General features: G+C 41.0%; 3 protein-coding genes and 1 long non-coding RNA gene across 11 annotated transcripts in view; 2 read left to right on the top strand and 2 right to left on the bottom strand.

Annotated features, from left to right (window-relative positions):
- The window catches only part of gucy1a2 (guanylate cyclase 1, soluble, alpha 2), a 26,721-nt gene extending 22,396 nt beyond the window's left edge, over positions 1 to 4,325 (top strand). For both annotated transcript variants that reach the window (XM_047820731.1, XM_027138870.2), the window contains exons 7-9: positions 1 to 83; positions 1,670 to 1,824; positions 2,193 to 4,325. The exon at positions 1 to 83 is cut by the window's left edge and continues 61 nt beyond it. In XM_047820731.1, coding sequence (XP_047676687.1) covers positions 1 to 83; positions 1,670 to 1,824; positions 2,193 to 2,409 — 455 coding nt within the window. In that variant the 3' untranslated portion in view covers positions 2,410 to 4,325. The remainder of the gene's footprint in view (positions 84 to 1,669; positions 1,825 to 2,192) is intronic.
- A 2,850-nt stretch (positions 4,326 to 7,175) lies between these two features.
- Positions 7,176 to 12,182, bottom strand: aasdhppt (aminoadipate-semialdehyde dehydrogenase-phosphopantetheinyl transferase). The gene is made up of 6 exons (XM_027138704.2): positions 11,871 to 12,182; positions 10,992 to 11,220; positions 10,244 to 10,365; positions 9,385 to 9,543; positions 7,596 to 7,664; positions 7,176 to 7,511 (listed from the first exon to the last, which is right to left on the bottom strand). Exons 1-6 carry the CDS (start codon positions 12,012 to 12,014, stop codon positions 7,353 to 7,355), a joined length of 882 nt encoding a protein of 293 aa, XP_026994505.2. The 5' UTR covers positions 12,015 to 12,182; the 3' UTR covers positions 7,176 to 7,352.
- Positions 12,183 to 12,234: 52 nt separating this feature from the next.
- On the top strand, positions 12,235 to 16,114 carry LOC125145915. 2 transcript variants are annotated; one of them, XR_007144385.1, is made up of 7 exons: positions 12,235 to 12,427; positions 13,266 to 13,369; positions 14,929 to 15,008; positions 15,194 to 15,224; positions 15,567 to 15,676; positions 15,760 to 15,855; positions 15,934 to 16,114. It is a non-coding gene; the product is annotated as an uncharacterized LOC125145915 (long non-coding RNA). The 2 variants fall into 2 exon arrangements; XR_007144386.1 differs by lacking the exons at positions 15,567 to 15,676; positions 15,760 to 15,855; positions 15,934 to 16,114 and adding an exon at positions 15,332 to 15,524 and having other exon boundaries at positions 12,273 to 12,427.
- Positions 16,115 to 18,431: 2,317 nt separating this feature from the next.
- gria4a (glutamate receptor, ionotropic, AMPA 4a) overlaps positions 18,432 to 22,500 on the bottom strand; it is a 59,673-nt gene continuing 55,604 nt past the window's right edge. For 3 of the 6 annotated variants that reach the window (XM_047820769.1, XM_047820770.1, XM_027138815.2), the window contains 3 exons: positions 21,022 to 21,136; positions 19,571 to 19,849; positions 18,432 to 19,445 (listed from right to left, as the gene is read on the bottom strand). In XM_047820769.1, the coding sequence (XP_047676725.1) occupies positions 19,574 to 19,849; positions 21,022 to 21,136 (391 nt within the window). In that variant the 3' untranslated portion in view covers positions 18,432 to 19,445; positions 19,571 to 19,573. Of the gene's footprint in view, positions 19,446 to 19,570; positions 19,850 to 21,021; positions 21,137 to 22,218; positions 22,334 to 22,500 lie in introns of those variants that run through there. The other 3 variants (XM_047820768.1, XR_003439468.2, XM_027138814.2) reach the window with 3 other exon arrangements.

Raw genomic sequence — 22,500 nt, 5'->3', positions numbered from 1 at the left:
ACGCCAGGCCGATTGCGTTAATGGCACTGAAGATGATCGAGCTCTCAGAGGAGGTTCTCACACCCGACGGAAAGCCCATCAAGGTGAGGTGGAGCACTGCATTCTGGGAAATCAAGCTAGTATATACTAATAGGTGGAGCAAGCGTGGCAAATGGTGCAAAACCTTGCAGATTAACTTTTATTAACTTATGCAGCTGTGTGTATAGTGGTGCAGTGTGTGTTTGTGTGTTTGTGTGTGTGTGTGTGTGTGTGTGTGTGTGTGTGCGCGTGTGTGCTGATTGCTGATGCAGCGGGAAATGCGGTTGCCATGGAGCTGACAGATTCTGCTGCAAGCAACTGCACTAACTGAAGAACGAAATCTGTTATACTGCTGCTCTGAACTCAGCAAAAATGGATAGAGAGCGATAGGGAAGAGAAAGAGAGTGAGAGAGGGAGGGAGAGAGAGAGGGAGACAGAGAGGGGGAGAGAGGGAAGAGAGAGAGAGAGAGAGAGAGAGAGAGAGAGAGAGAGAACTTGGATAAGAAATTGGGAAGAGAGAGAAAAGAAAAGGAGATGAGTATGTGTATGGGGGGGGTGTTTCTATACATACATATGTAATTGCTCACAGCATATTGAATGGAAACCAAATGAGATGGCTTTATTATTCATGAGCTGTCACGAGGAGGCGGAGTTACGGTATGATTGACAGCACCAGCACTGGCACTGAGTTAATGAGCAACATAAAATACCTGAGACTGGCACACATAGTGTCATTCATCATTATAACACAGGGAGCTCTGTGTGTGTGTGTGTGTGTGTGTGTGTGTGTGTGTGTGTGTGTGTGTGTGTGTGTGTGTGTGTGTGTGTGTGTGTGTGTGTGTTATATGTGCTCACACTAAAAAAAGATAGCTCAGAGAGGAAAAAAGGGGGCTCATATCTCAGAAGAGATATAAAGAAGAGAATAAAAAGAAATGGAAATAAGAATGAGAGAGAGAGAGAGAGAGAGAGAGAGAGAGAGAGTAGTGATCATTATATTATGTTATAAACATATTATAACACACACTGCAGTATAGTCGAATGGAACACTAACTCAGTGTAATCTCGGAATGTACGGCAGTTTTCTCTCAGACCGCTCTGCAGTGTTCTACCGCAACCTTATGCAGTATTCTAGATATATAGCTCACAGTGCCTGGTTACTATGGTTACCTTCTGACTCATAATGACTGGCAGCTGTCAATCATTTAAATTTTGTCCTCATGTACCAGAAGTTCACTCCCTTTGTGTGTGTGTATGAGAGAGCGAGTGTGTGTGTGTGTGTGTGTGTGTGTGTGTGTGTGTGTGTGTGTGTGTGTGTGTGTGTGTGTTGCTCTGACGACAGTGCCGACCCTGGCTCTCCCCTGCCGGTGTTGCTATGGCGATGGCAGGGCATGCGGTGTGCTGGCATTCTGTGGTTGGTTAAATCTGCTGAAGTAGAGCATGAGGAGAATCACACAGACAGACACACACACACACACACACACACACACACACACACACACACACACACACACACACACACACACACACACACAGAGTATCTCTACACTTGTTATATTCTCACACATATAATGATAAAGACCTGTGTGTGTGTGTGTGTGTGTGTGTGTGTGTGTGTGTGTGTGTGTGTGTGTGTGTGTGTGTGTGTGTGCAGCTGCGTATAGGGATCCACTCGGGTTCTGTGTTAGCTGGAGTGGTTGGTGTGAAGATGCCGCGTTACTGTTTGTTCGGTAACAACGTCACACTCGCCAGCAAGTTCGAGTCCGGCAGCCAACCGCGGCGCATTAACGTTTCCCCAACAACGTACCAGTGAGTGAAACACACACACACACACACACACACACACACACACACACACACACACACACACACACACACACACACACACACACACACACACTTTAACATCATCCATAGAAAATGACACTTAAGGAAACCAAGGTCCTGCCTTTCATCAATTTTCCTTGGAGACAAGCTAACATGTAGCATGAGTTTATCCTGAGCCACGCCCACAGTCATGGTCACGCCACACATGGGGTACAGATCCCTCCAACCTTCCACTGCCACATGTCTACAGTACATACAGATCTGACACTTTGTGAACATGTTAATCATTCTGCTTTTTTTTCTATCTATCTTTCTTTTTTTTTTTGTCTCTCTCTTTCTGCCTCTCCAAGGTTCCTTCATGACGATCGCTCGTTCTCTTTCATCTCTCGCTCCCGTCAGGAGCTTCCTGAAAACTTTCCCAAAGAGATTCCAGGACTCTGCTACTTCCTGGAGGCCGGGAAATCTGGTCAAGGAAGCCACACCTCCTTGACCAACACTCGTTCAGCCCCCATCCGAAAAGCATCCTATAACATCGGGACCATGTTTCTACGTGAAACCAGCCTCTGAGGAAAGCCCTGCTTACCTCCTATGCCGCTACTTAAACCATGCCTATAAGGCCAGAGGTGCCTGTGGCAACCAGTGGCTCCTCCTGGAGCACGTCGCTACCTGCAACTCCGCCCTGACCCCACATCACCCCTTTCCTGTCCCAGAGCCCCCTGCGACCTGCCCCACAGTCCCATGCAGAGCTGATGAGAAGGTCTGCAGGAACAAGAAATGAATATTCATGAATATTCAAATTTGACTTTAAAAGAATTATGGACATTTGCATTAAGCCTTTTGCTCCACACATATTATATGCACAACAACAACAACAACACACACACAAGCACACAAAACACACAAAATATAAGCATATACAATATACACATGGCTCTCAGCAACTTATGAACCTGGTGCCTTCTGATAAATAAACACAATGTGTTTGTGTGTGTGTGTGTGTGTGAGAGAGAGAGAGAGAGAGAGAGAGAGACAGTGTGTGTTTGAGTGTTTCAGCTTGTGAGGCCCCCTGCTTTAATTTCATTCAGACTGGACTGTCAGCCATTCTCCATCCATTCACACTACACCAACACCTGTCAATCAAGCTCAGCCCTCCATTCACACCACACCAACTTCTGTCAATCAAGCTCAGCCCTCCATTAACACTACACCAACACCTGTCAATCGAGCTCAGCCCTCCATTCACACCACACCAACACCTGTCAATTGAGCTCAGCCCTCCATTCACACCACACCAACACCTGTCAATCAAACGCAGCCCTCCATTAACACTACACCAACACCTGTCAATGGAGCTCAGCCCTCCATTGACACTACACCAACACCTGTCAATCGAGCTCAGCCCTCCATTCACACCACACCAACACCTGTCAATTGAGCTCAGCCCTCCATTCACACCACACCAACACCTGTCAATCAAACGCAGCCCTCCATTAACACTACACCAACACCTGTCAATCAAACGCAGCCCTCCATTAACACTACACCAACACCTGTCAATGGAGCTCAGCCCTCCATTAACACTACACCAACACCTGTCAATCAAACTAGCCCTCCATTCACACCACACCAACACCTGTCAATCAAGCTCAGCCCTCCATTCACACTACACCAACACCTGTCAATCAAAATCAGCCCTCCATTCACACCACACCAACACCTGTCAATCAAGCTCAGCCCTCCATTCACACTACACCAACACCTGTCAATCGAGCTCAGCCCTCCATTCACACCACACCAACACCTGTCAATCGAGCTCAGCCCTCCATTCACACCACACCAACACCTGTCAATCAAACGCAGCCCTCCATTAACACTACACCAACACCTGTCAATGGAGCTCAGCCCTCCATTGACACTACACCAACACCTGTCAATCAAACTAGCCCTCCATTCACACCACACCAACACCTGTCAATCAAGCTCAGCCCTCCATTCACACTACACCAACACCTGTCAATCAAAATCAGCCCTCCATTCACACCACACCAACACCTGTCAATCAAGCTCAGCCCTCCATTCACACTACACCAACACCTGTCAATCAAACTCAGCCCTCCATTCACACCACACCAACACTCTTTCAGTAACATCATGCCCTGACCCAATACCAATCCATCGAACCCAGCCCACCAATCACACTGCAATAAAAACTCAGTCAAATCCAGCACTCCAATCACATCACACTAAAGGCAGTCTATCAAGCCGAACCCTCTAATCTCACCATACAAAGAGCTGTCAATCAAACCCAGCCCTCCAATCACATCACATCAACATGTCAATCAAACCAAGACCTGTCAATCAAACCCAGCCCTCCAAACACATCCAGAGCTGTCAAATAAACTTAAATTAACTCTAATTAAACCACAACAAAACCTGTTAATCATTTTCCACAATATCAATAAAATGAAGTATAGCTTACAGCGTATGACTCTTCTACTGCTTTTTGATGTGTGCTAGAGAGAGAGAGAAAGAGAGAGAGAGAGAGAGAGAGAGAGAGAGAGAGAGAGAGAGAGAGAGAGAGATTGTTTGCTTTATACATGCTTTTATTTTAAAAAAATGTGAGGAAGCGTGTGTGCTTGTGTGTGTATGGCATGTTGTAACCTGTGGATATGTTTTGCTGAATGTAGTGTGTGTGTGTGTGTGTGTGTGTGTGTGTGTGTGTGTGTGTGTGTGTGTAGTGCCACTCTAGCCTGCGGTTACCTGCTGTTGAAGTGCTCTTGTAGGTCACATGATGTTGCTGACAGCAAAATGCCAACCAGACAAACACAACGACTCTGTAATTTATATGCAAACATGTTTCTATGTTCATAATGCCCTTAATAAGGTTTTGACACCCCCCCCCATTATAGCTAAAATGTTCGTTAAGATAGAAATGATGTGCGTGTGCGTTAGCAGCTGTTCATTATACCGTATGTGACTTTTGTACAAACATTATGACAGATAGCCAACAAATCTCTGGTCAACATGAATATGTGTGTATAAGTGAATGTATGTATTAGATATGAAGTGAGGTGGGCATGTCCTAATGACATGGAACCCAAGAACCCATGTGTGGACACACACACACACACACACACACACACACACACACACACACACACACACACACACACACACACACACACACAAACCTACAGTTGAAAAAGCTATAAGTGTCTGTTAGCTTGAGGGCCAATAGACGGACAGGACCTGGTTGAGAACAGACTGACTGTTGCCATGGTAACAGCGAGGTCTGAACTGCGTGCTTGGAATATTTAAACCCTACGTATGCACCTAAAGTGTGTTTTCTCTCTGTCTCTCTCTCTAGCAGTGTGTGTGTGTGTGTGTGTGTGTGTGTGTATGGGTATTTGAGGATACTAATATAGCGCATTAGCAAGAATAATGTCCTCTACTCATGAGAGCATGTGTGAGAACGAGTCATTTTGTAACTGCTCACTAAGCTTGTTTGACTGCTAGCCATCCGACTCGTTTGCTAACTAAGATAAGGCCACTTGCTGACTAAAAACAGAAGGTTATACAACATGGAGTTGACTAGCAATCTATCTGCATAAAGTGAGCAGTGTTAGCTACGAGGAAGTGAAGATTTGGGGGAAAGAAAACAAATGCAGCTTGTCATGTTACTGAGAAACTTTTCCAGCTCGATCATAAATAACAGCACTTTGGCTTTGTCTCGTCTCTTCGTTTCCTGAAGGATCTCGGTCCGGATGAACTCATCTGGCTCCATAAAGTGAATTACAGGACACTATTTTTAAACAAGGAGCGTTCAGATGCTTACCAGACTATGCTAACATAGCGAGCTGCGTTCTGATTGGTTATCAGCGAGTAAGTTCTGTGTGTGTATTAGCAGGAATCTGCTAATCCGATAAAGATTTGTTTTTAAATTATCTCGCTGCTGCTAATCCTCATGGCATGACCTCGCTTTGTTGTCCTCGCTCAGAGGGCTTGTGTGTGTGTGTGTTTTAATTCACATGTTTGGTTGCTAACATCTGCCAGTTGTTGTTGTGTTATTACATCGTGACCTCCGGCAACCATTCACACAGATTACAACAGTGGATGTGTGTGTGTGTAATATTTGGAAATTAAATCTAGTAAGTTGAGAGTTTGACTTCATCATCTTCATCTTCATCATCGTCATCATCATCACACACACACACACCCTTCGTGGGTCAGTGAGCTTCATTACTGCAGCTCCTTCAATCAGCTGCTGCATCAGTAATTACACGGCCTAATCCGATTGGCCGAGCGTGATGAGGACGTAATGAATGAGTAATGAGCAGATTAGTGTTGTAATGTAATAATACGGGATGGTCAGGAAACGATCACGAACGGCAGAACAGTGCAGCCCATTTTTGTTGTTGTTGTATTGTGTTGCAGAGCTGTTGTTGGCACATCCAGCTTTGAGATGCCTGTGGAAGGAGGTGGATTTCTGCAGCATTGCGGTTCAATTTGGTCTCATTCCTCTACATAAATCATCTCCTCCAAGGTTATGAGAAATTCTGACGGACTTTTTCCATACATTTCCATTCAGGAGATGATCTCGTTAGTCAGGCTCATTGTTCTGCAGAATGTCGTGTGTCTAGGTGTTCCTAATAAAGTGGACAGGGAGTACACACCTCATATATTCTTTTCACTAATAGGATTTGAATTGAAATTCACTCTGGCAGCCTGAGCGCTGTATTACACACACTCGTGTATAGCGCTCGTACTGTGTGTGTGTGTTGCACATGTTTAAGTGTAAAGTGAGTGCGGTAGTAAGTGTGTGGCCTTCGGTAAATCACACACTTGTGCATTCGACACCTCGATCACTCTCTGTATCACTCTCTCTGTCGGTCTGGATGAGATTAGCTCAGTTGGCCAACACTGAGTTCCAGTCACCGTGTGTAACAGGCAGCGCTGCTGTGGTAACAGGGAAAAGTGTTCACACACACACACACACACACGCGGGTGGGAAAGACATTTGTGAACTCTTGACTTTGTGTGTATGTGTGTCTCTCATGTCTACATGCACCCTGTGTGTGTGTGTGTGTGTGTGTGTGTGTGTGTTGAAAGAGAAACACAATGGCACTAAAAGTCAACAGAGAAAAACACAGCTGAGTAATTTTTTCCCCTTAAATGTCAAAAGAAGGCGACAAAAGAAAGAAAGAAAGGTGAAACAGATCAGATGGAGAGGGACAGAAGAGGTGTTGGGGGGGAGGGAGAGAGAGAGAGGAAGAAACAGGATGAGAAACATTCTACTGAGCAGCTTGGTTTATTACACACACACACACACACACACACACACACACACACACACACACACACACACACAGATTTGTTCATTTATCTTCAGTTGCCACTTTTCCTGGTCAGTGTTGCGCTGGATCTGGAGTTTATCCCTGCACACCGGATGTGATGGAGGAAATACACCAGTCTACACCGTTACCATACGAAATCAAACATTTATACACTCTCTATCCATCAGTGTGCCGCACCGGTGCTTCCTGTTTATTCCTAAAACTCTCCCAGTGGGCGGGGTCTTCTTTAGAAAGGGGCGTGGCCTCCGTCATCAGCTCGTCGAAGCTCAGAACGGTGAACCCGAGGGACGTGGCCTCTGCAGGATTCCCAGCATCCTGTGAGAGAGTGTAAAAAAAATCCCATGTGAACCAAAACAGCACTGGTCTAAAACAACTAGTGTGCTAGCGGCCTGCACTTACGTTCGGGACGGGGACGTCAGGTTTTCCCAGCGCCACGGCAACGTGATGGTTCTCGTCCAACAAACACTCCTGTGGCGGGTGAAGAAAATCCTTACATTTACTTTGTGCAAGTTGAGAAAACAAAAAACAAACCAAAACCAGGCATTTGTTGGTTGTATGTAAGCTGTATGTAAGTTGTATGTAAGTTGTATGTAAGCTGTATGTAAGCTGTATGTAAGCTGTATGTAAGCTGTATGTAAGCTGTATGTAAGCTGTATGTAAGCTGTATGTAAGCTGTATGTAAGCTGTATGTAAGTATTAGAGACCGGTGACACTCACAACCAGTCCACTGAAGCTCTGCTAGCATCGTCACCTTTCTGCTAACTTCTTACGTCAGCAAAACAAATTTTACTAGTGCGAAAACTAAACTGTCCTTCATCTGCATTTACACCTTTTTACACATATTTTCTGCAATTTGCTCGTTCTGAAGTGCCCAGGTTTACAGGTTTATCTGCACACTTCCACACACACAAGCTGGCAGACGGCCATGGGGGGAGGAAGGGAGGGAAGGAGCAAGAGAGAGAGAGAGATGGGGGAGAGAGAGAGAGAGAAAGACTGAGAGAGAGTGAGAGATGAAGGGAGAGAGAGAGTGAGAAATAACATTACATTACATTATCTTATTTTTATGCAGCTGAGCAATTGAGGGTTAAGGGCCTTGCTCAGGGGCCCAACAGTGGCAGCTTGGTGGACCTGGGATTGAACTCACACTCTTCTGATTGGTAGCCCAACACCTTAACCACTAGGCTACCACAGTCCCTGACAGAGAGAGAGAGAGAGTGGGAGTTGGAGAGAGAGAGAAAGACAGAGAGTGAGAGATGGATGGAGGGAGAGAGAGAGAGTTTCCTCTAATCTGTGCAGCTGAATCTCAGCCACAAATACGATGGTCAGGACATTAACTTGATTATTAGATCATTATTTTATTATATTATTGAATGATTGTGTTTGCTGAAATCTCGCAGCAGCAAAGAGACGCAGCAAAGAAACACAATGGTGTGATGGTCTGTCCATCTAAACACACAGAAATGGAAGTGAGGAAGAAGGAGCAAAAGGAAAGAGGGAAGCAGATAGAAGAGGAGTGAAAGATGTGAACGTGCTTCCCATCAGACAGAATGGTGCTTCACAGCAGGAAATGGAGGAGAGGAAAGCTGATGTTTATGCTTGTTTACATGAAAGAGGGATTAAAAAGTGCAGCGTGTTACATTCACATGACCTCTCTCTCTCTCTCTCTCTCTCTCTCTCTCACACACACACAGATCAAAAGGACTGTTAGGAGAAACAACAGAAACACACCAGAGCTCAGAGTGGTCGATGATCTGGGAAAGGTTTTGTGTGTGTGTGTCTGTGTGTGTGTGTGTGTGTGTGTGTGCTGTGCTGTCCTAAATTACATAAAGAATGAAAACTGGATAAGTTGCCTATTTAATATTCATGAGCTGTCACAAGGGGGCAGGGTCACTAGATGATTGACAGCTCAAGTGATGGCAGCTGGTTAATGAGAACATAAAATTCCTGAGACTGACACACAGACTGCACTTCATCATACCTACATGTGTGGGGTGTGTGTGTGTGTGTGTGTGTGTGTGTGTGTGTGTGTGTGTGAGAGAGTTTAAAATTTCTCATGCGCTTCATGATAAAAGCGCATTGTTCTACTTCATCCATCACCTCTTTATCACAGTCACTCTCTCTCCGTCTCTTCAATAACCACTTATCTCTCTCTCTCTCTCTCTCTCTTTCACACACACACACTTCTCACCTCAAACACCCAATCCTCCTCCTCCTCGTCCAGGTGCATTTTGGTCTGGCAGTAGACACGCCCCTCCTGCATTTGATTGGGTGAAATGTGAAACTCCACCCTCTGCAAATTGAAGCCAAGCCCTGAGCCAATTGCTTTAATAAAGCTCTCCTTCAGAGCCTAAAACACACACACACACACACACACCTCTGAATACAAGACTCTATGATCAATAGTTCGGTGCATGTGTGTGTGTGAGAGAGAGAGACAGAGACAGAGACAGTGAGAGACAGAAACAGAGAGAAAGAGACAACACCACATTCCCATCACTGAGTCATGTGTGAGAGTGATGATATTGCATTACCATGGCAACAGTGATCAGCATGAGAACAATCAGCATGTAACACTTTTTTTTGCAAACACACAAACAGGTCATTCTCCTGTATTAGCAAATAAATAAAGTCTACTGTTTTCTGTGTTGTACGGTAGAAGTCACTCACTTCACACCTCACATCACACTCACTTCAATCAATTGTGATATTTTAATTGTAAAAGAATTTTTAAAAATAAATGGACTTACAGCGACACCAAGTGGCCACTGGCGGAAACGCGCCTCTCAGCTAGCAGGGTCTTTACCAGAACTGCACAGCTCTGATAGGAGCATCTTTACTAACTGTTGTTAGGTTGCTAGTCACATTGACCAGTACGTTAGCTAACGTTAGGTCACATTTAACGAACACATTTACCTGACCCAGCGACGCCAGGTACTTGGCACCAACATTCGCTGCAAAAAGCAAATGTAGCTACAGGTGAAAAAATAGCTAATCGAGAAAAAAAAAAGGAAGGAGCGACACTGTCTGTTGTCTGTTGCTATGGTTACCCAGTGTCTGTAGAAGAGGTGCAGCTGGTCCCACTCGGACTGTACGGACACGATGGTGCGCCATTCCAACTCAGTGAACTGACGCTTCATAATGCGGAAGAACTCCTGCACAGAGCTGCTACCTAACACACACACACACACAAACACACACACACAAACACAAATAAATGAATCATCAGTGTTCACTTTCCTTATAAGGGGCATATATGAAGTAAATGGGATCTGGAGGTTGGTTAGAAAGAAAGAGACGCTGCGGACTCACACTGACACCTAGTGGCCAATAATGGAACTGCATTTTAAAAACTAATAATAATTAGACCCGTGTTTCCAATAACCATGAATAAATAGAACATTTGGTGCTTTTCCCCTCGATACCTTTCACTCACCTAAGACGAGGTATAAACCTTCATTTCTGAAACTTTTTAATGGAGAAAACGGATTGTGAACTGATGGACGTCATTTACGCTCTACTTTACTTCCATGTGGTTTTTAATTATCCGTCAATTTTTTAATAAATTAAAAAAAAAAAAATGAACAAAGCACGTGTCCTAAAAGTGATTTCAGTCTCAATGTAATTATTTTTAATCTCAGTTTATCTGGGCTGCTCTGTTATACTGGAACAGCAGAGTTTTATACAGAAGGCAGTGAGTAAAGATGGCAGTTTGAGTAACATGAATAACAACCAGACATAAAAACAATAAAGTTAATAATAAAAGTATAATACTGCCTCCTGAGCTCTCACTGTTACCTGGTCTGGTGGTCTTCATCACGTCCACTCCCACCTGCCTCCCACGTTCAGCCGCCAGCACGGCAAAGTCCCCTTGATGGGAGATGTTAAAACTCCAGGGGGCGGAGCCTGAGTCTGACCAGGGGTGGGCCAGGAAGGGCTTCCCACGGGGCGTTCTGTCCAAGCGGAACCCGTCCCAGGGCAGACCCATCTTAACACACACCAGCTTCCTGATCAGCAGACGGCCAGCCTATACACACACACACACACACACACACACACACACACACACACACACACAGAATCAATATCACCTTATCAATGGTACTATAAGCTGGTAGACCGACAGACATATCAATAGATAGACAGATATATAGACAAACAGAAAGATAAATAAAGATGGAAAGACAGATGAATAGACAGACAGACAGACAGACAAACACACACACACACATAGATAGATATCTATAAATGAATCACTCAATCATTTGGACTCATTTAGTTTTTAATTAATAGCTATTAATAATTAGACAGAACACAAATAGAAACAGTTACATAAACAAACAAACAAACACATACACACACAGAGGAGACACACACATACACACACACAGACAGACAGACAAACAAACACACACACACACACAGACAGACACAGAGACACACACACACACACACACACACACACACACACACAGACAGACAGACACAGAGACACACACACACACACACACACACAGACAGACAGACACAGAGACACACACACACACACACACAGACAGACAGACACAGAGACACACACACACACACACACACACACACACACACAGAGAGACACACAGACAGACAGACAGAGACACAGACACAGACACAGACACAGACAGACACACACACACACACCATTGCTGCTTTGGCGTCTTTGGAGAACATGAACTGACCAATCCTGTCCCTCTCCTCCGGTTGTATACAGCACGTGCCCAGTAGCCACTCGGACCGGCTGGGGCTCCACGCGCCACACCGGAACGCCCAGCGCACGCGCTCCATCACTCGGTTCTTATGTCTTCATCACTGCACGCACTCACGTGTGTATTTTACACGTCATAGCTGACTTTACTGTCTAAAACAACAAAACATATGTCTATAATATTTACATAAAACACACGTCACTACGTCTACATTCACGTACTAACACTTTTCAGTTGTGTATCTGCACATGCGCAGTGCCGCTCCCGGAAGGGGCGGGGCGTAATTGCGTAAAACACGGCAGGCACTAAATTCCAGGGGTTTCGTTCAACGACGTAAAGTGGGCGTGTTTCGGAGGTCTTGGAAAACGCCCACTTTCAAAAAAAAAAAAAAAAAAAAAGACACGTCACCGCTCATGCGCAGAACGCTGTTTCATTTGGCGGGCATTTCCAATCCCAGGATCATCTCAGATGGATAATGAAGGAGAAATAAAAGTAAATCTACGATTGATAATGAAGAACAAAACAGTCCTACAGATAGATTTCATATTTTATATCGATTATGCTTCATTATCTTACAGTTAAGCTATTTTCGAAAACAAATAAAAACTTTTTTGTATAGCCTGTGTATCTGTCCACAGTTAAGTTTTATACTGAATGGATATAAATAAAAAGATCATGGAGACCAAAGTAATACAACTCTTTATACTTTAATACTTTATTAATATACTTTGTTTCTAGCAGACTGGATCTCAACAAATGTAAAACTATGTATCTCAGGTGTTTCATGTCAAATTACATTAACAGTTATAACATCAGATACCTGTCCTGATCTCAGGTGTTTCATGTCAAATGACATTAACAGTTATAACTTCAGATACCTGTCCTGATCTCAGGTGTTTCATGTCAAATGACATTAACAGTTATAACTTCAGATACCTGTCCTGATCTCAGGTGTTTCATGTCAAATGACATTAACAGTTATAACTTCAGATACCTGTCCTGATCTCAGGTGTTTCATGTCAAATGACATTAACAGTTATAACTTCAGATACCTGTCCTGATCTCAGGTGTTTCATGTCAAATGACATTAACAGTTATAACTTCAGATACCTGTCCTGATCTCAGGTGTTTCATGTCAAATGACATTAATATGCAGTGTAAGAAGATAACAGGTAGCCGAGGGTAACACTTTACAATAAGGTCTCATTTAATAACAGTTAAAGTATTAACTAACAGTGAGCAATACATTTATTTATTCATGCAGTGCCTGTCCCATAATGTTCTGTTTTTCTTTCATTTTCAATTTTAATTGTATTTTTCCTCATAACAGGTCTGATGACAGAGTGTCCCACTCTCTGTGAAATGAAGCGTGATATACTGTATGCTTGTCAGCACGGAAAGAACTACAAGAAGACAACCACAACAGATGATTTGGTATGTACTGTATGGCTACACATTTTGTTCACCACACTGGTTATGAATTCCATGCGTAAGGCTGAGTAAATGACAGAAATTTCATTTTTGGGTGAACTACTGTAACCCTTTAGCGCCAAAAATGTTTAAAGGTACACTATGTAATTTTTTGCCACGCTAGTGGGTAATAAATAAAATTGTATGCATCTAGCGAAGGAATATTATTGCTGCTAGAGCTCCTCCACAGCAATCGGTGTCTCACTTGGTCTTAAATAGTATAATATGAATACGTAAACACTTAAAAGATTACAGGTGTACCGTACTGATTCAGGACAAAAGACAAAAACATGGTTGAGTACACCATGAACACCTCTTCAAATCTATTATGTAAATGTTGTAAAAAAGGTATATAGTGTACCTTTAAAATGTAAAAAAATCATATATTTTCACAGTTTATATTTGTCCACATAACTAATTTGTACCATTTGAGCATAAAACATTCAATCTTTTTTTTAATGCAGGGAAACAGGGTTTCTGCAGTCATTCAACGAATTTATATACAGCGCCATTCATAAGTATTGGAACAGTAAAGACAAAATTGTTCTATTACCTGTGGGGTCAAGACATTTATTAATATGAGGCAGAAGTACAGAATGTCACATTTTATTATTGACTGTTTCGACACAAAATGCTTTACCGACTAAGTAGTACGGCACTTTTCATCAGAATTTCATCCCTCTGCCTAATGTATTGGGACGGCTTAAGTAAATGTTAAAGCTAATATTTCATTTTAAATCCCTTGCAAGCAATCACAGTAGCGAGTCTGTGACCCTTAGACATCACCAGACGCTTGGGTTCACACTTTTCCAGAGCTTTAATACAGCCAATTTCACAGTTGCTTGTTTTATGTGATTTTACTGACAGTTATTTTATATATTTTTTTTCATTTGTCTGTCATCAAGTGCTGTCGATCTTCTCGGCCGTCCTGGTCGTTGGTGGTTGCTGAAGCTCGCCAGTGGTTTCTATCTTTTTCAGGACATTACAAGTCAATCTACAGTTTTAAATCCTATTGAACAAGCATTTCACCAGTCGAGAAGATTTAACACAGAAACTCCCCAGACAAGCACAGTTGAATATAGCTGTCTTAAAAGCCCGGCAAAGCATTTCAAAGTGTGAAACCAAGAGTCTGGTGATGTCTAAGGGTCACAGACTCACTCCTGTAACAGGTTGCAAGGGATTCACAATAAAATATTAGCGTTTACATGTACGTTGTTAAACTGTTCCAATACTTATGCTCACATTAGGCAGGGGGTTGGCACTTTAAAAGTCGGTAAAGCATTTCGTGTTGAAACAGTCAATAATAAAATGTGACATTCTGTACTTCTTCCTCATATTAATATTTGAATCAATTATTATAAGTGTCTTGACACCACAGCTAACAGAGCAATTTTGTCTTTACCGTTCCAATACTTATGGAGGACACTGTATGCTATATGAAATTGTTTGTTCACTCACAAATAAATGTTAGTGCCTGGCCCAAAAAATATTTAATTTAAGTTTTGTTTTCTTTTGTTCTGCAGCTTACTGAACATGAATACACAAGAAGACAAAGGTTCCATGTGGATTGTCCAGCAAAACTTTATGTCCGATACGTAGAAAGGTAAGCATTACATTTTTATGGCTTTATATACAGTTTACATAATATGTAGACAGGAATCCATTTTTAAAAGTGATCGATATACAAAAAAGTTTAAAATAAAAAGCAATTTCTCTCTCTTTTTTTTTTTTTTAAATTTTACTTAATATTTATCCTCTTGGATCTTGTTTTTGTTCCGTTGCACCTAGGCATGCACTGGGCTTTGGCCGTAAGTCATATGTAAGTTGGGATGCATTGTTTTAATATTTATGTTTTTGAAAAGTGTAAAACAATATTTTTGATTTTCGGTTTGTCTTTAACTTGCCTATATTGCTTCTAACCACCAGGTAATTGATTTTAAATCCCAGACCGTACAGTGCTATGACTCAATGACTCAGAGACATGATGATATCTGTCATGTTGTTGTTGTCTTCTAATTTTTGCTGTTATATTAAACTTTGTTCTATGTTTTATGTTCTGTAAAGCTGCTTTGAGACAATGTCAATGTAAAAAGTGCTAAATAAACTTGAATAGAATCGAACTGTTATTCTGTGGCTTGATCATTCATCTTTGCATATCCAGATGTCCAGATGTTTTATTTAACAGAAAGTACCTCACAAAAGGAGCACAGGGTCAAGAAAGGATGCATCTTGGAGGCTTCCAGATGGACCATCGGCCGAATGAGAACTTTTGTATGACACCATATAATGAATTATATGTGTCTTCTCTGAATTAGGTGTCATTTTAAGACTAAATGTTCTGTTATTGTGTCTAGGCAATTCCTAAACAGTCGAATGGCAATGACTGTGGTGTTTTTGTCTGTAAATATGCAGACCTCCTTTCTCAAGGAAAGCCATTCACATTCAGACAGGTACAATGGCGCTCCTGTTCACATTTAATCCTCAAACATTTTATTATGCTCCTGATTCATCTGTCTCTTTCTCTGTAGTGTGACATTCCACTCTTCAGATTCTGTAAGCCCTGAAGCAACCAGTCCTTCAAACATAATGAAACATCTTATGTTCTTTTTGTGTAAATTAAATTTAGTATGAAACTATGAATAATTGCAAGGGCTTGAAGATGAATAAAATCTGATGTCATCTGAAGATGAAGTATGAAGATGAATAAAATCTGAGGTTAAACTGCAGATTTGTCTTGTGTTAACCTTGTCTTGTCTTGTGTGATAGAACTCATGATAGAATTGATGTGAAGTCAGTAAGCTTATTGAAGTGAAATGGACATACCATAACCGAATAGTATATTGCGAACATGGAACGATCAGGACAGGTATCTGAAGTTATAACCGTGTTAATGTAATTTGACATGAAACACCTGAGATCAGGACAGGTATCTGAAGTTATAACTGTTAATGTACACCTGAGATCAGGACAGGAAGTTATAACTGTTAATGTAATTTGACATGAAACACCTGAGATCAGGACAGGTATCTGAAGTTATAACTGTTAATGTAATTTGACAAGAAACACCTGAGATCAGGACAGGTATCTGAAGTTATAACTGTTAATGTAATTTGACATGAAACACCTGAGATCAGGACAGGTATCTGAAGTTATAACTGTTAATGTAATTTGACATGAAACACCTGAGATCAGGACAGGTATTTTATTAGTATGAATGTCACGAAACACTTGCAACTGCGGAAAGATTATCTAAAGTTGTAACAGTATGAATATAATAAAAAACAAACAAACAAAAAAAAAACACCCACAGTCTCGGACAAGTTACGTTATCTGAAGCAATTTATGCAAACATCTTTCCTCCCAATCTGCGCATAATCGTTGACCTATGCAGATTATCAATAGGCCACGCCTCCCTGATGACGCAATATAAATGCCTGCCTGCAAGTGACGTCATTTCAGACCGTTATAAGTTCCTAACCTTATTTAAAATGTCTCCCCGATTATATTAAAGATTTTATCTGGATTCAAATAAAAGTGTAGAAAATAAAACTTTATTGTTTTTTAATTGTTTATATTAGGAACAACATAACTAGCCGTTTTACATATTTAGTCTTGTTAGCTAACTTATTGCTAATTAGCATATAGCAATGTCCTACTTAGGTTTAGCAATGTGCTAATTAGCATTTAGCAATATGCTAATTAGCACTTAGCCACCTTAGTTTGTTTCCACACCTCCAGATGTTCCTTTGCATTACCACAGACTTACAAACCTGACTTTAAAGTAAACTTCTCACACAGTTTGCAGACTAAAGAGATGAAATCTGAAGGCAGCCGATGGCTAAGTTTTAGTGATGTCTGAAATGTCATTCAGTTAAAAATCACAGCACATTTACCTTGTTAGTGAAATCACAACAAAACCCAGACCAACAAAATGTCTTGTGTCATTAACACCAGCAAAAATTCTGTTTTATTATCCAAATTCATCTTTATTTATATCTCTCGTGTAGACATATGAAACAAAACCAAATGGAAAATAAAAATCTAAATAAACAAACAGAAAGATCAGACTTTTCTTTAGGCTTTTGCCCCAATACGCTTTTTTCAGGAACTTTGCCACATGGATGAACTAAACCACTTGTAAAGTACATTTGTAGTAGGGTGTGTAGTGTGTATAGAGTGTAGTGTGTGTGCAGGGTGTGTAGTGTGTGTGTAGGTGTGTGTAGAGTGTTTAGTGGGTACTTTGTGTAGTGTGTGTAGGGTGTATAGTGTGTGTAGAGTGCGTAGTGTGTGTAGTGTGTATAGAGGGTGTAGTGTGCGTAGGTTGTGTATGGTGCGTAGTGTGTGTGTGTGTGTGTGTGTGTGTGTGTGTGTGTAAGGTAAGGTAATGGTTAATGATTTTCTACAGTGGTATTTAGATAAAAAGATTGATGCTTTCAAGCTAATTCAACATAACATGTATAGCTGCAATGCATTGTGGGACTTTGAGTCCAACGTTTACTCCGACATCTGATCTACTTAAATGAATTTAGCTGCTAACCCAGAAACCACTTTTCTTCTGTAGCTATGCTAGCAATAACAATATCATCCTGACTTGCACTAACGTCTGGATCTGGATCCACTGAGCAGAACAAAGCATCCATACGGTTATCTTCATCTGCCATTTAAGAATAAAAGGAAGCTGGTAATGTGGAACAGTCTATAAGATGGCCAAGTGGATTCATTTGATCAGGGGAAGTGTTTAAAAAGCATATTGGAGCTTAAGAGTTAACAGAACAAATGCGCGCGCGCACACACACACACACACACACACACACACACACACACACACACACACACACACACACACACACACACACACACACTGTGGTACTCTTTTAGTATGTAAGTCTCTATAATACTATGCACTCATTTGCACTCATTTCTCTTTACAAGTGTGCATATAAAAGATTTTGTGTTGTATTTCTTTTTTTTTTCATTATTGCGATGAGTCATTACCTAAAAACAGGTGGGATCTGTGTGTGTCTACAGTTATTTACAATATCGGGGGTCAATGCATGTATGTGCACACGGTGTTCTACTTCCTGTTAGGACTTTCCCAATTTATTATATATATATATTACAAAATATCTACTTTTTGATTTAGTTAGCAAACATTAAACTACATGGTGTTTTTCTGCTTTTAAATAAACTGCTAATTAGCAATGCTAATATGTTACCATAATCTGAGCTGAATTATATGGTTAAATCCCAAACGCTAGTGTTTTATAAAAGTCTTCTGAGAATCAGGGACGTGTGTCAGACGTACTGTATCACAAAGAAGAGTCGTTATATAAACAGCAGCTAGCTGACTTTCTGCTAGCTAACAGTCTGCTAGTCAGTGGTTTGAAGAGGTGATTAGCACACTCAACACTGCTGTTTTAAACCTGACGTATGCTCATAAAGATAATATACACACTCACACACACACACACACACACACACAGATACTCATTTAATGCATAATATGCGTATAACACCATATGAACACTTAAACGTAAAATAAGCACTGTGGAGAATTCTGGGGATTTGTCTGACTTTCTAGTAATGAATGCTAGCATTTGGGACCGAGCGTTTGTTCTCAGGAGACTATGTGTCATAACTGAATAAAGGAAACATGTTGATACAACAGGAACTGTATTCAGTCAGACAGTTTTCTGGTCTTCTGGGTGGTTGATTAAGTGGGTGGGGTTTCGGCGAAGTTGTCATATTAAGGCTTCAAGTTAACCCGTTGATGCGTCTGTTCTGCCTCTTTTCTTGTGGACGCACTGCGCGGTCTGCGTGTTGTTGTATATGTTTTTGTACTCCTATACAATCCGATCCGGTTGAGTGTGAAGCATGGCGTCGTCAGCAGAAAGAGTGTGACGTAAGGCACAGCGTGAGTTTTTTTTTGGTTGCTATGGGAACTCCATGGCATGGGTGGGGCCAGAATCCGTAAAGGCGGTCCCTTTTTCCCTTGTGATTGACTTTATGGAGTCTCTCACGGCTTCGGTGAAGGCAAACTCTAAAGGAGGGAAACAAGATGTCTTAAGTCATAAGCACTGTTACTGGAACTACACAACTGAACAGGAAGAGATTAAGAAATAGGATGTTATTGACCACTGCTGAGGGACAATCAGTAATCCGTACCCTCTAGATCTTTATGCCGTCGGAGCCGTACACGTTGTAACCTTCTCTATACGTTGCTAAGTTCTGCACGCTCTGGCTCGGGCTTGGCACCGGACTGAAGTTCAGTTCGGCCGATTCCGCTTGTTTTTGCTTCCACTCTTCTGCCCGTTTCTTCTCTTCGGCCCGTGACTTGTAGCAGAACTCGACGAGCGCCACCAGCATGGCGAGGCCGAGCCCGCCCACCAGGATGTAAAACACGCCCGCTACATTGCTTAAGCTCAGCGCCTGAGAGCTCTTATCCTGAGAGGTGCCCCACGAAGACGGAGGGAAAGAGGGAAAAAGACGAAAGTCAGGGACACGTTGAAAAAGTTAAAGACACATAAACACATATAGACTTGTAATTAACATATTAATCAGCTAATTAAAGAATTATGTTAAATTGATATAATTCATTAGTTTTGTCACTAACTAATTCATCATAATTCTTTTTATGCTAAAAACCTAAACATATATCACATCTGATTTATAGGTTAATTAACACTTAATGAAGTATGCTGGACATGCTAATGCTAATCGTATTATAATATTTTTTTATTATAATATTCTCATTTATCAGTTAATGTTTTTCTTTAATTAGCAGATGAAATATATATGTGGTAAGTGCAGGAGGAAGAGGAGCTAATTCCATAATCTGAGTTAATAAACATCAATCTTTCATCAAAACAATAAATAATGTGTGTCACATAGAATACACAGATTCGACTGATTTCTTATGAATCCTTTAATTCATTAAGTAAAAATATTAACAATATTGTTTTACTCAAATGTTTTGGTAATAATCTGATATTTCAGTCCACTTTGATTAGCATATTGACAACACTGTACATGTATCTAAATATTACTGACCGTTAAACTTAAAAACGAAACGTTATTATGAGTTTTATGTTTTAACTAGACTCAGATCTCTGAATATAACAGGGTTAATATTTTTCCCCCACAGAAAAAAAACACGATAAAAATGTTACAGCAGCCGACCAATCGGCTGCTTCGTCACACGTTATTATTTCTTTCTATCTATAATTCTGTTTTTCATTTATACTTACATATCGTTTTCCTTCCATCATTTTATTTCCTTATCCTTACTTTTAAGAAAAAAATTGAAGTCCAAAATCTGATGAAGTCATAACGAGTGTTACAGAAACCGGTCAATTAGCAAAAAATAAATAAATAAATAAATAAATAAATATTTTTCTTTCTACAATTTTTCTTTTATACCTCAAATGTTTCATAATTTTTTCATAAATCTTTCTTTTTTTCCTCATTATCTTTGTCTTTGTTTTAAAATCTTTCTTTCTTTCTTTCTTTCTTTCTTTCTTTCTTTCTTTCATTTTAAGTACACAATTTTCCTCAGGAAATCATTATCTACTTTTTTATTTACTTATTTTATTAAATATTTTTTTTTTCAGACTGACCTTACTTCCCGAGTCCTTGGGTCCACACTCGCCCTTATCGTACCACCACTTGTTTTTCAGTTTGTCTAAGACTCCTGCTTCACTCAGTTTCAATACTGCGAGGTTTACTGGGGTTCTTCACCGGGGGAATAACATAAATAACATCACACGCCATGTTATCTTATGTTATTATACACAACAGGACACACAAACAGGAAGTGACAGAGCGACGGTTCCACAGTACACGTGTGTGTGTGTGCGCTGGGCTCAGTGAAGACAGTGTGTGTGTGTGGAACTTCGCTCTGTCACTGTGTAAAAGGCACATTCTGCCATGTTTGAGAAATAAACATCATTTTCATTTATTTCCGAAGCTCATAAAGTTTCATGCTATGTGTCATTATGTAACATGTCTGAGAGAAATGCTTTGTTCTTTCTAGTTCCCCCCCCCCACAATGTCTGTATATCATTAGCTAAATAGGCTGTGTGAATTTCATTCATTAACATAAACAGCAAATGTATAAAGTTTATAAAACATGACTAGCTGACTGAGCTAGCATGACTTTCTGTCCTCACAATCACTCACAAGCTTCTCAGCTTCACTACAAGACATTTAGCTCTGTCTATCTGCCTAGAAGAGCTAGCTAACTAGCTAATAGCACATAGCAAGTGACGCTACATGTCATGATGTGTTTTGTTACAAACACTTTTACAATCTGTAATTGTTTTCCTCAGAGACTTTTATGTAACTCTGTTAGTTAGGAATCTTCACAACAGGTCTTGTAAATATCGTTACCATAGATGTGTAAAAAAATTCATGGTTTTGTTTGAAGGAACAATTTTGTGTTCAGGAATTTTTTTTTTTTTTGCTTAGCTAGACTCTTTCTTTCAAACATTGTCTTCAGTAAGCCAATATCAATCTAGGTCATGTCACAACACGTTAGCTAACAGTGTTCACTGATGTTAGCTAGCTAACCAAACTGGCTTCCTGTTTTTATTTACACAAAGTGTATATTTAGCTTTAGCTTTAGCTTTCTGTCAGACTCTGTGATGTAGCTGTTCATCACCGCCCCCTTTAGGTTGGAGGCTAAACGATGGACAGCGATTTATTGCTCTGTACATTTGTTTATGTGTGTGTTATATTTTCATCATGGCAGAAGTCTCTTTTACAACATGTTTTATTCCGTTAGCGCTCTTTTTGGGCGCAAAACGGTGGCTAACCTTAGCGTCTCCGCCCCCGCTGCCACACTCGCCTTTGTCGTACCACCATTTATTTTTCAATTTGTCCAACAGGCCTTGTTCATTCAGCTTTAGCACAGCCAGGTTCACAGCGTTTCTTCAGTTACACATACACACACACATACACACACACATTAACACACCCACACACACGTACACACACACACACGGTGGGTGGGTGGGGGGGGGTTCAGGGTGACGCTTACAGCACGAGACGGGGAAAGGAAAAGAGATAAAAAAGTCCGAAAAAGAAGAAAATGACAT

This window comes from Tachysurus fulvidraco, chromosome 11 (assembly GCF_022655615.1).
Source record: "Tachysurus fulvidraco isolate hzauxx_2018 chromosome 11, HZAU_PFXX_2.0, whole genome shotgun sequence".
In the NCBI taxonomy this organism is placed as follows: domain Eukaryota; kingdom Metazoa; phylum Chordata; class Actinopteri; order Siluriformes; family Bagridae; genus Tachysurus; species Tachysurus fulvidraco.
Note: the sequence above shows the minus strand (reverse complement) of the source record. Positions and strands in the feature narration are given on the sequence as shown.

Excerpts from the sequence above, each read along its gene's own strand:
- aasdhppt (XM_027138704.2), bottom strand. The coding sequence starts at position 12,014 with ATGGAGCGCGTGCGCTGGGCGTTCCGGTGTGGCGCGTGGAGCCCCAGC. Across the intron at positions 10,366-10,991 it reads GATGAAGACCACCAGACCAG|GTAGCAGCTCTGTGCAGGAG; the intron begins GTAACAGTGAGA and ends TGTGTGTGTTAG. Across the intron at positions 7,512-7,595 it reads CTGACGTCCCCGTCCCGAAC|GATGCTGGGAATCCTGCAGA; the intron begins GTAAGTGCAGGC and ends ACTCTCTCACAG.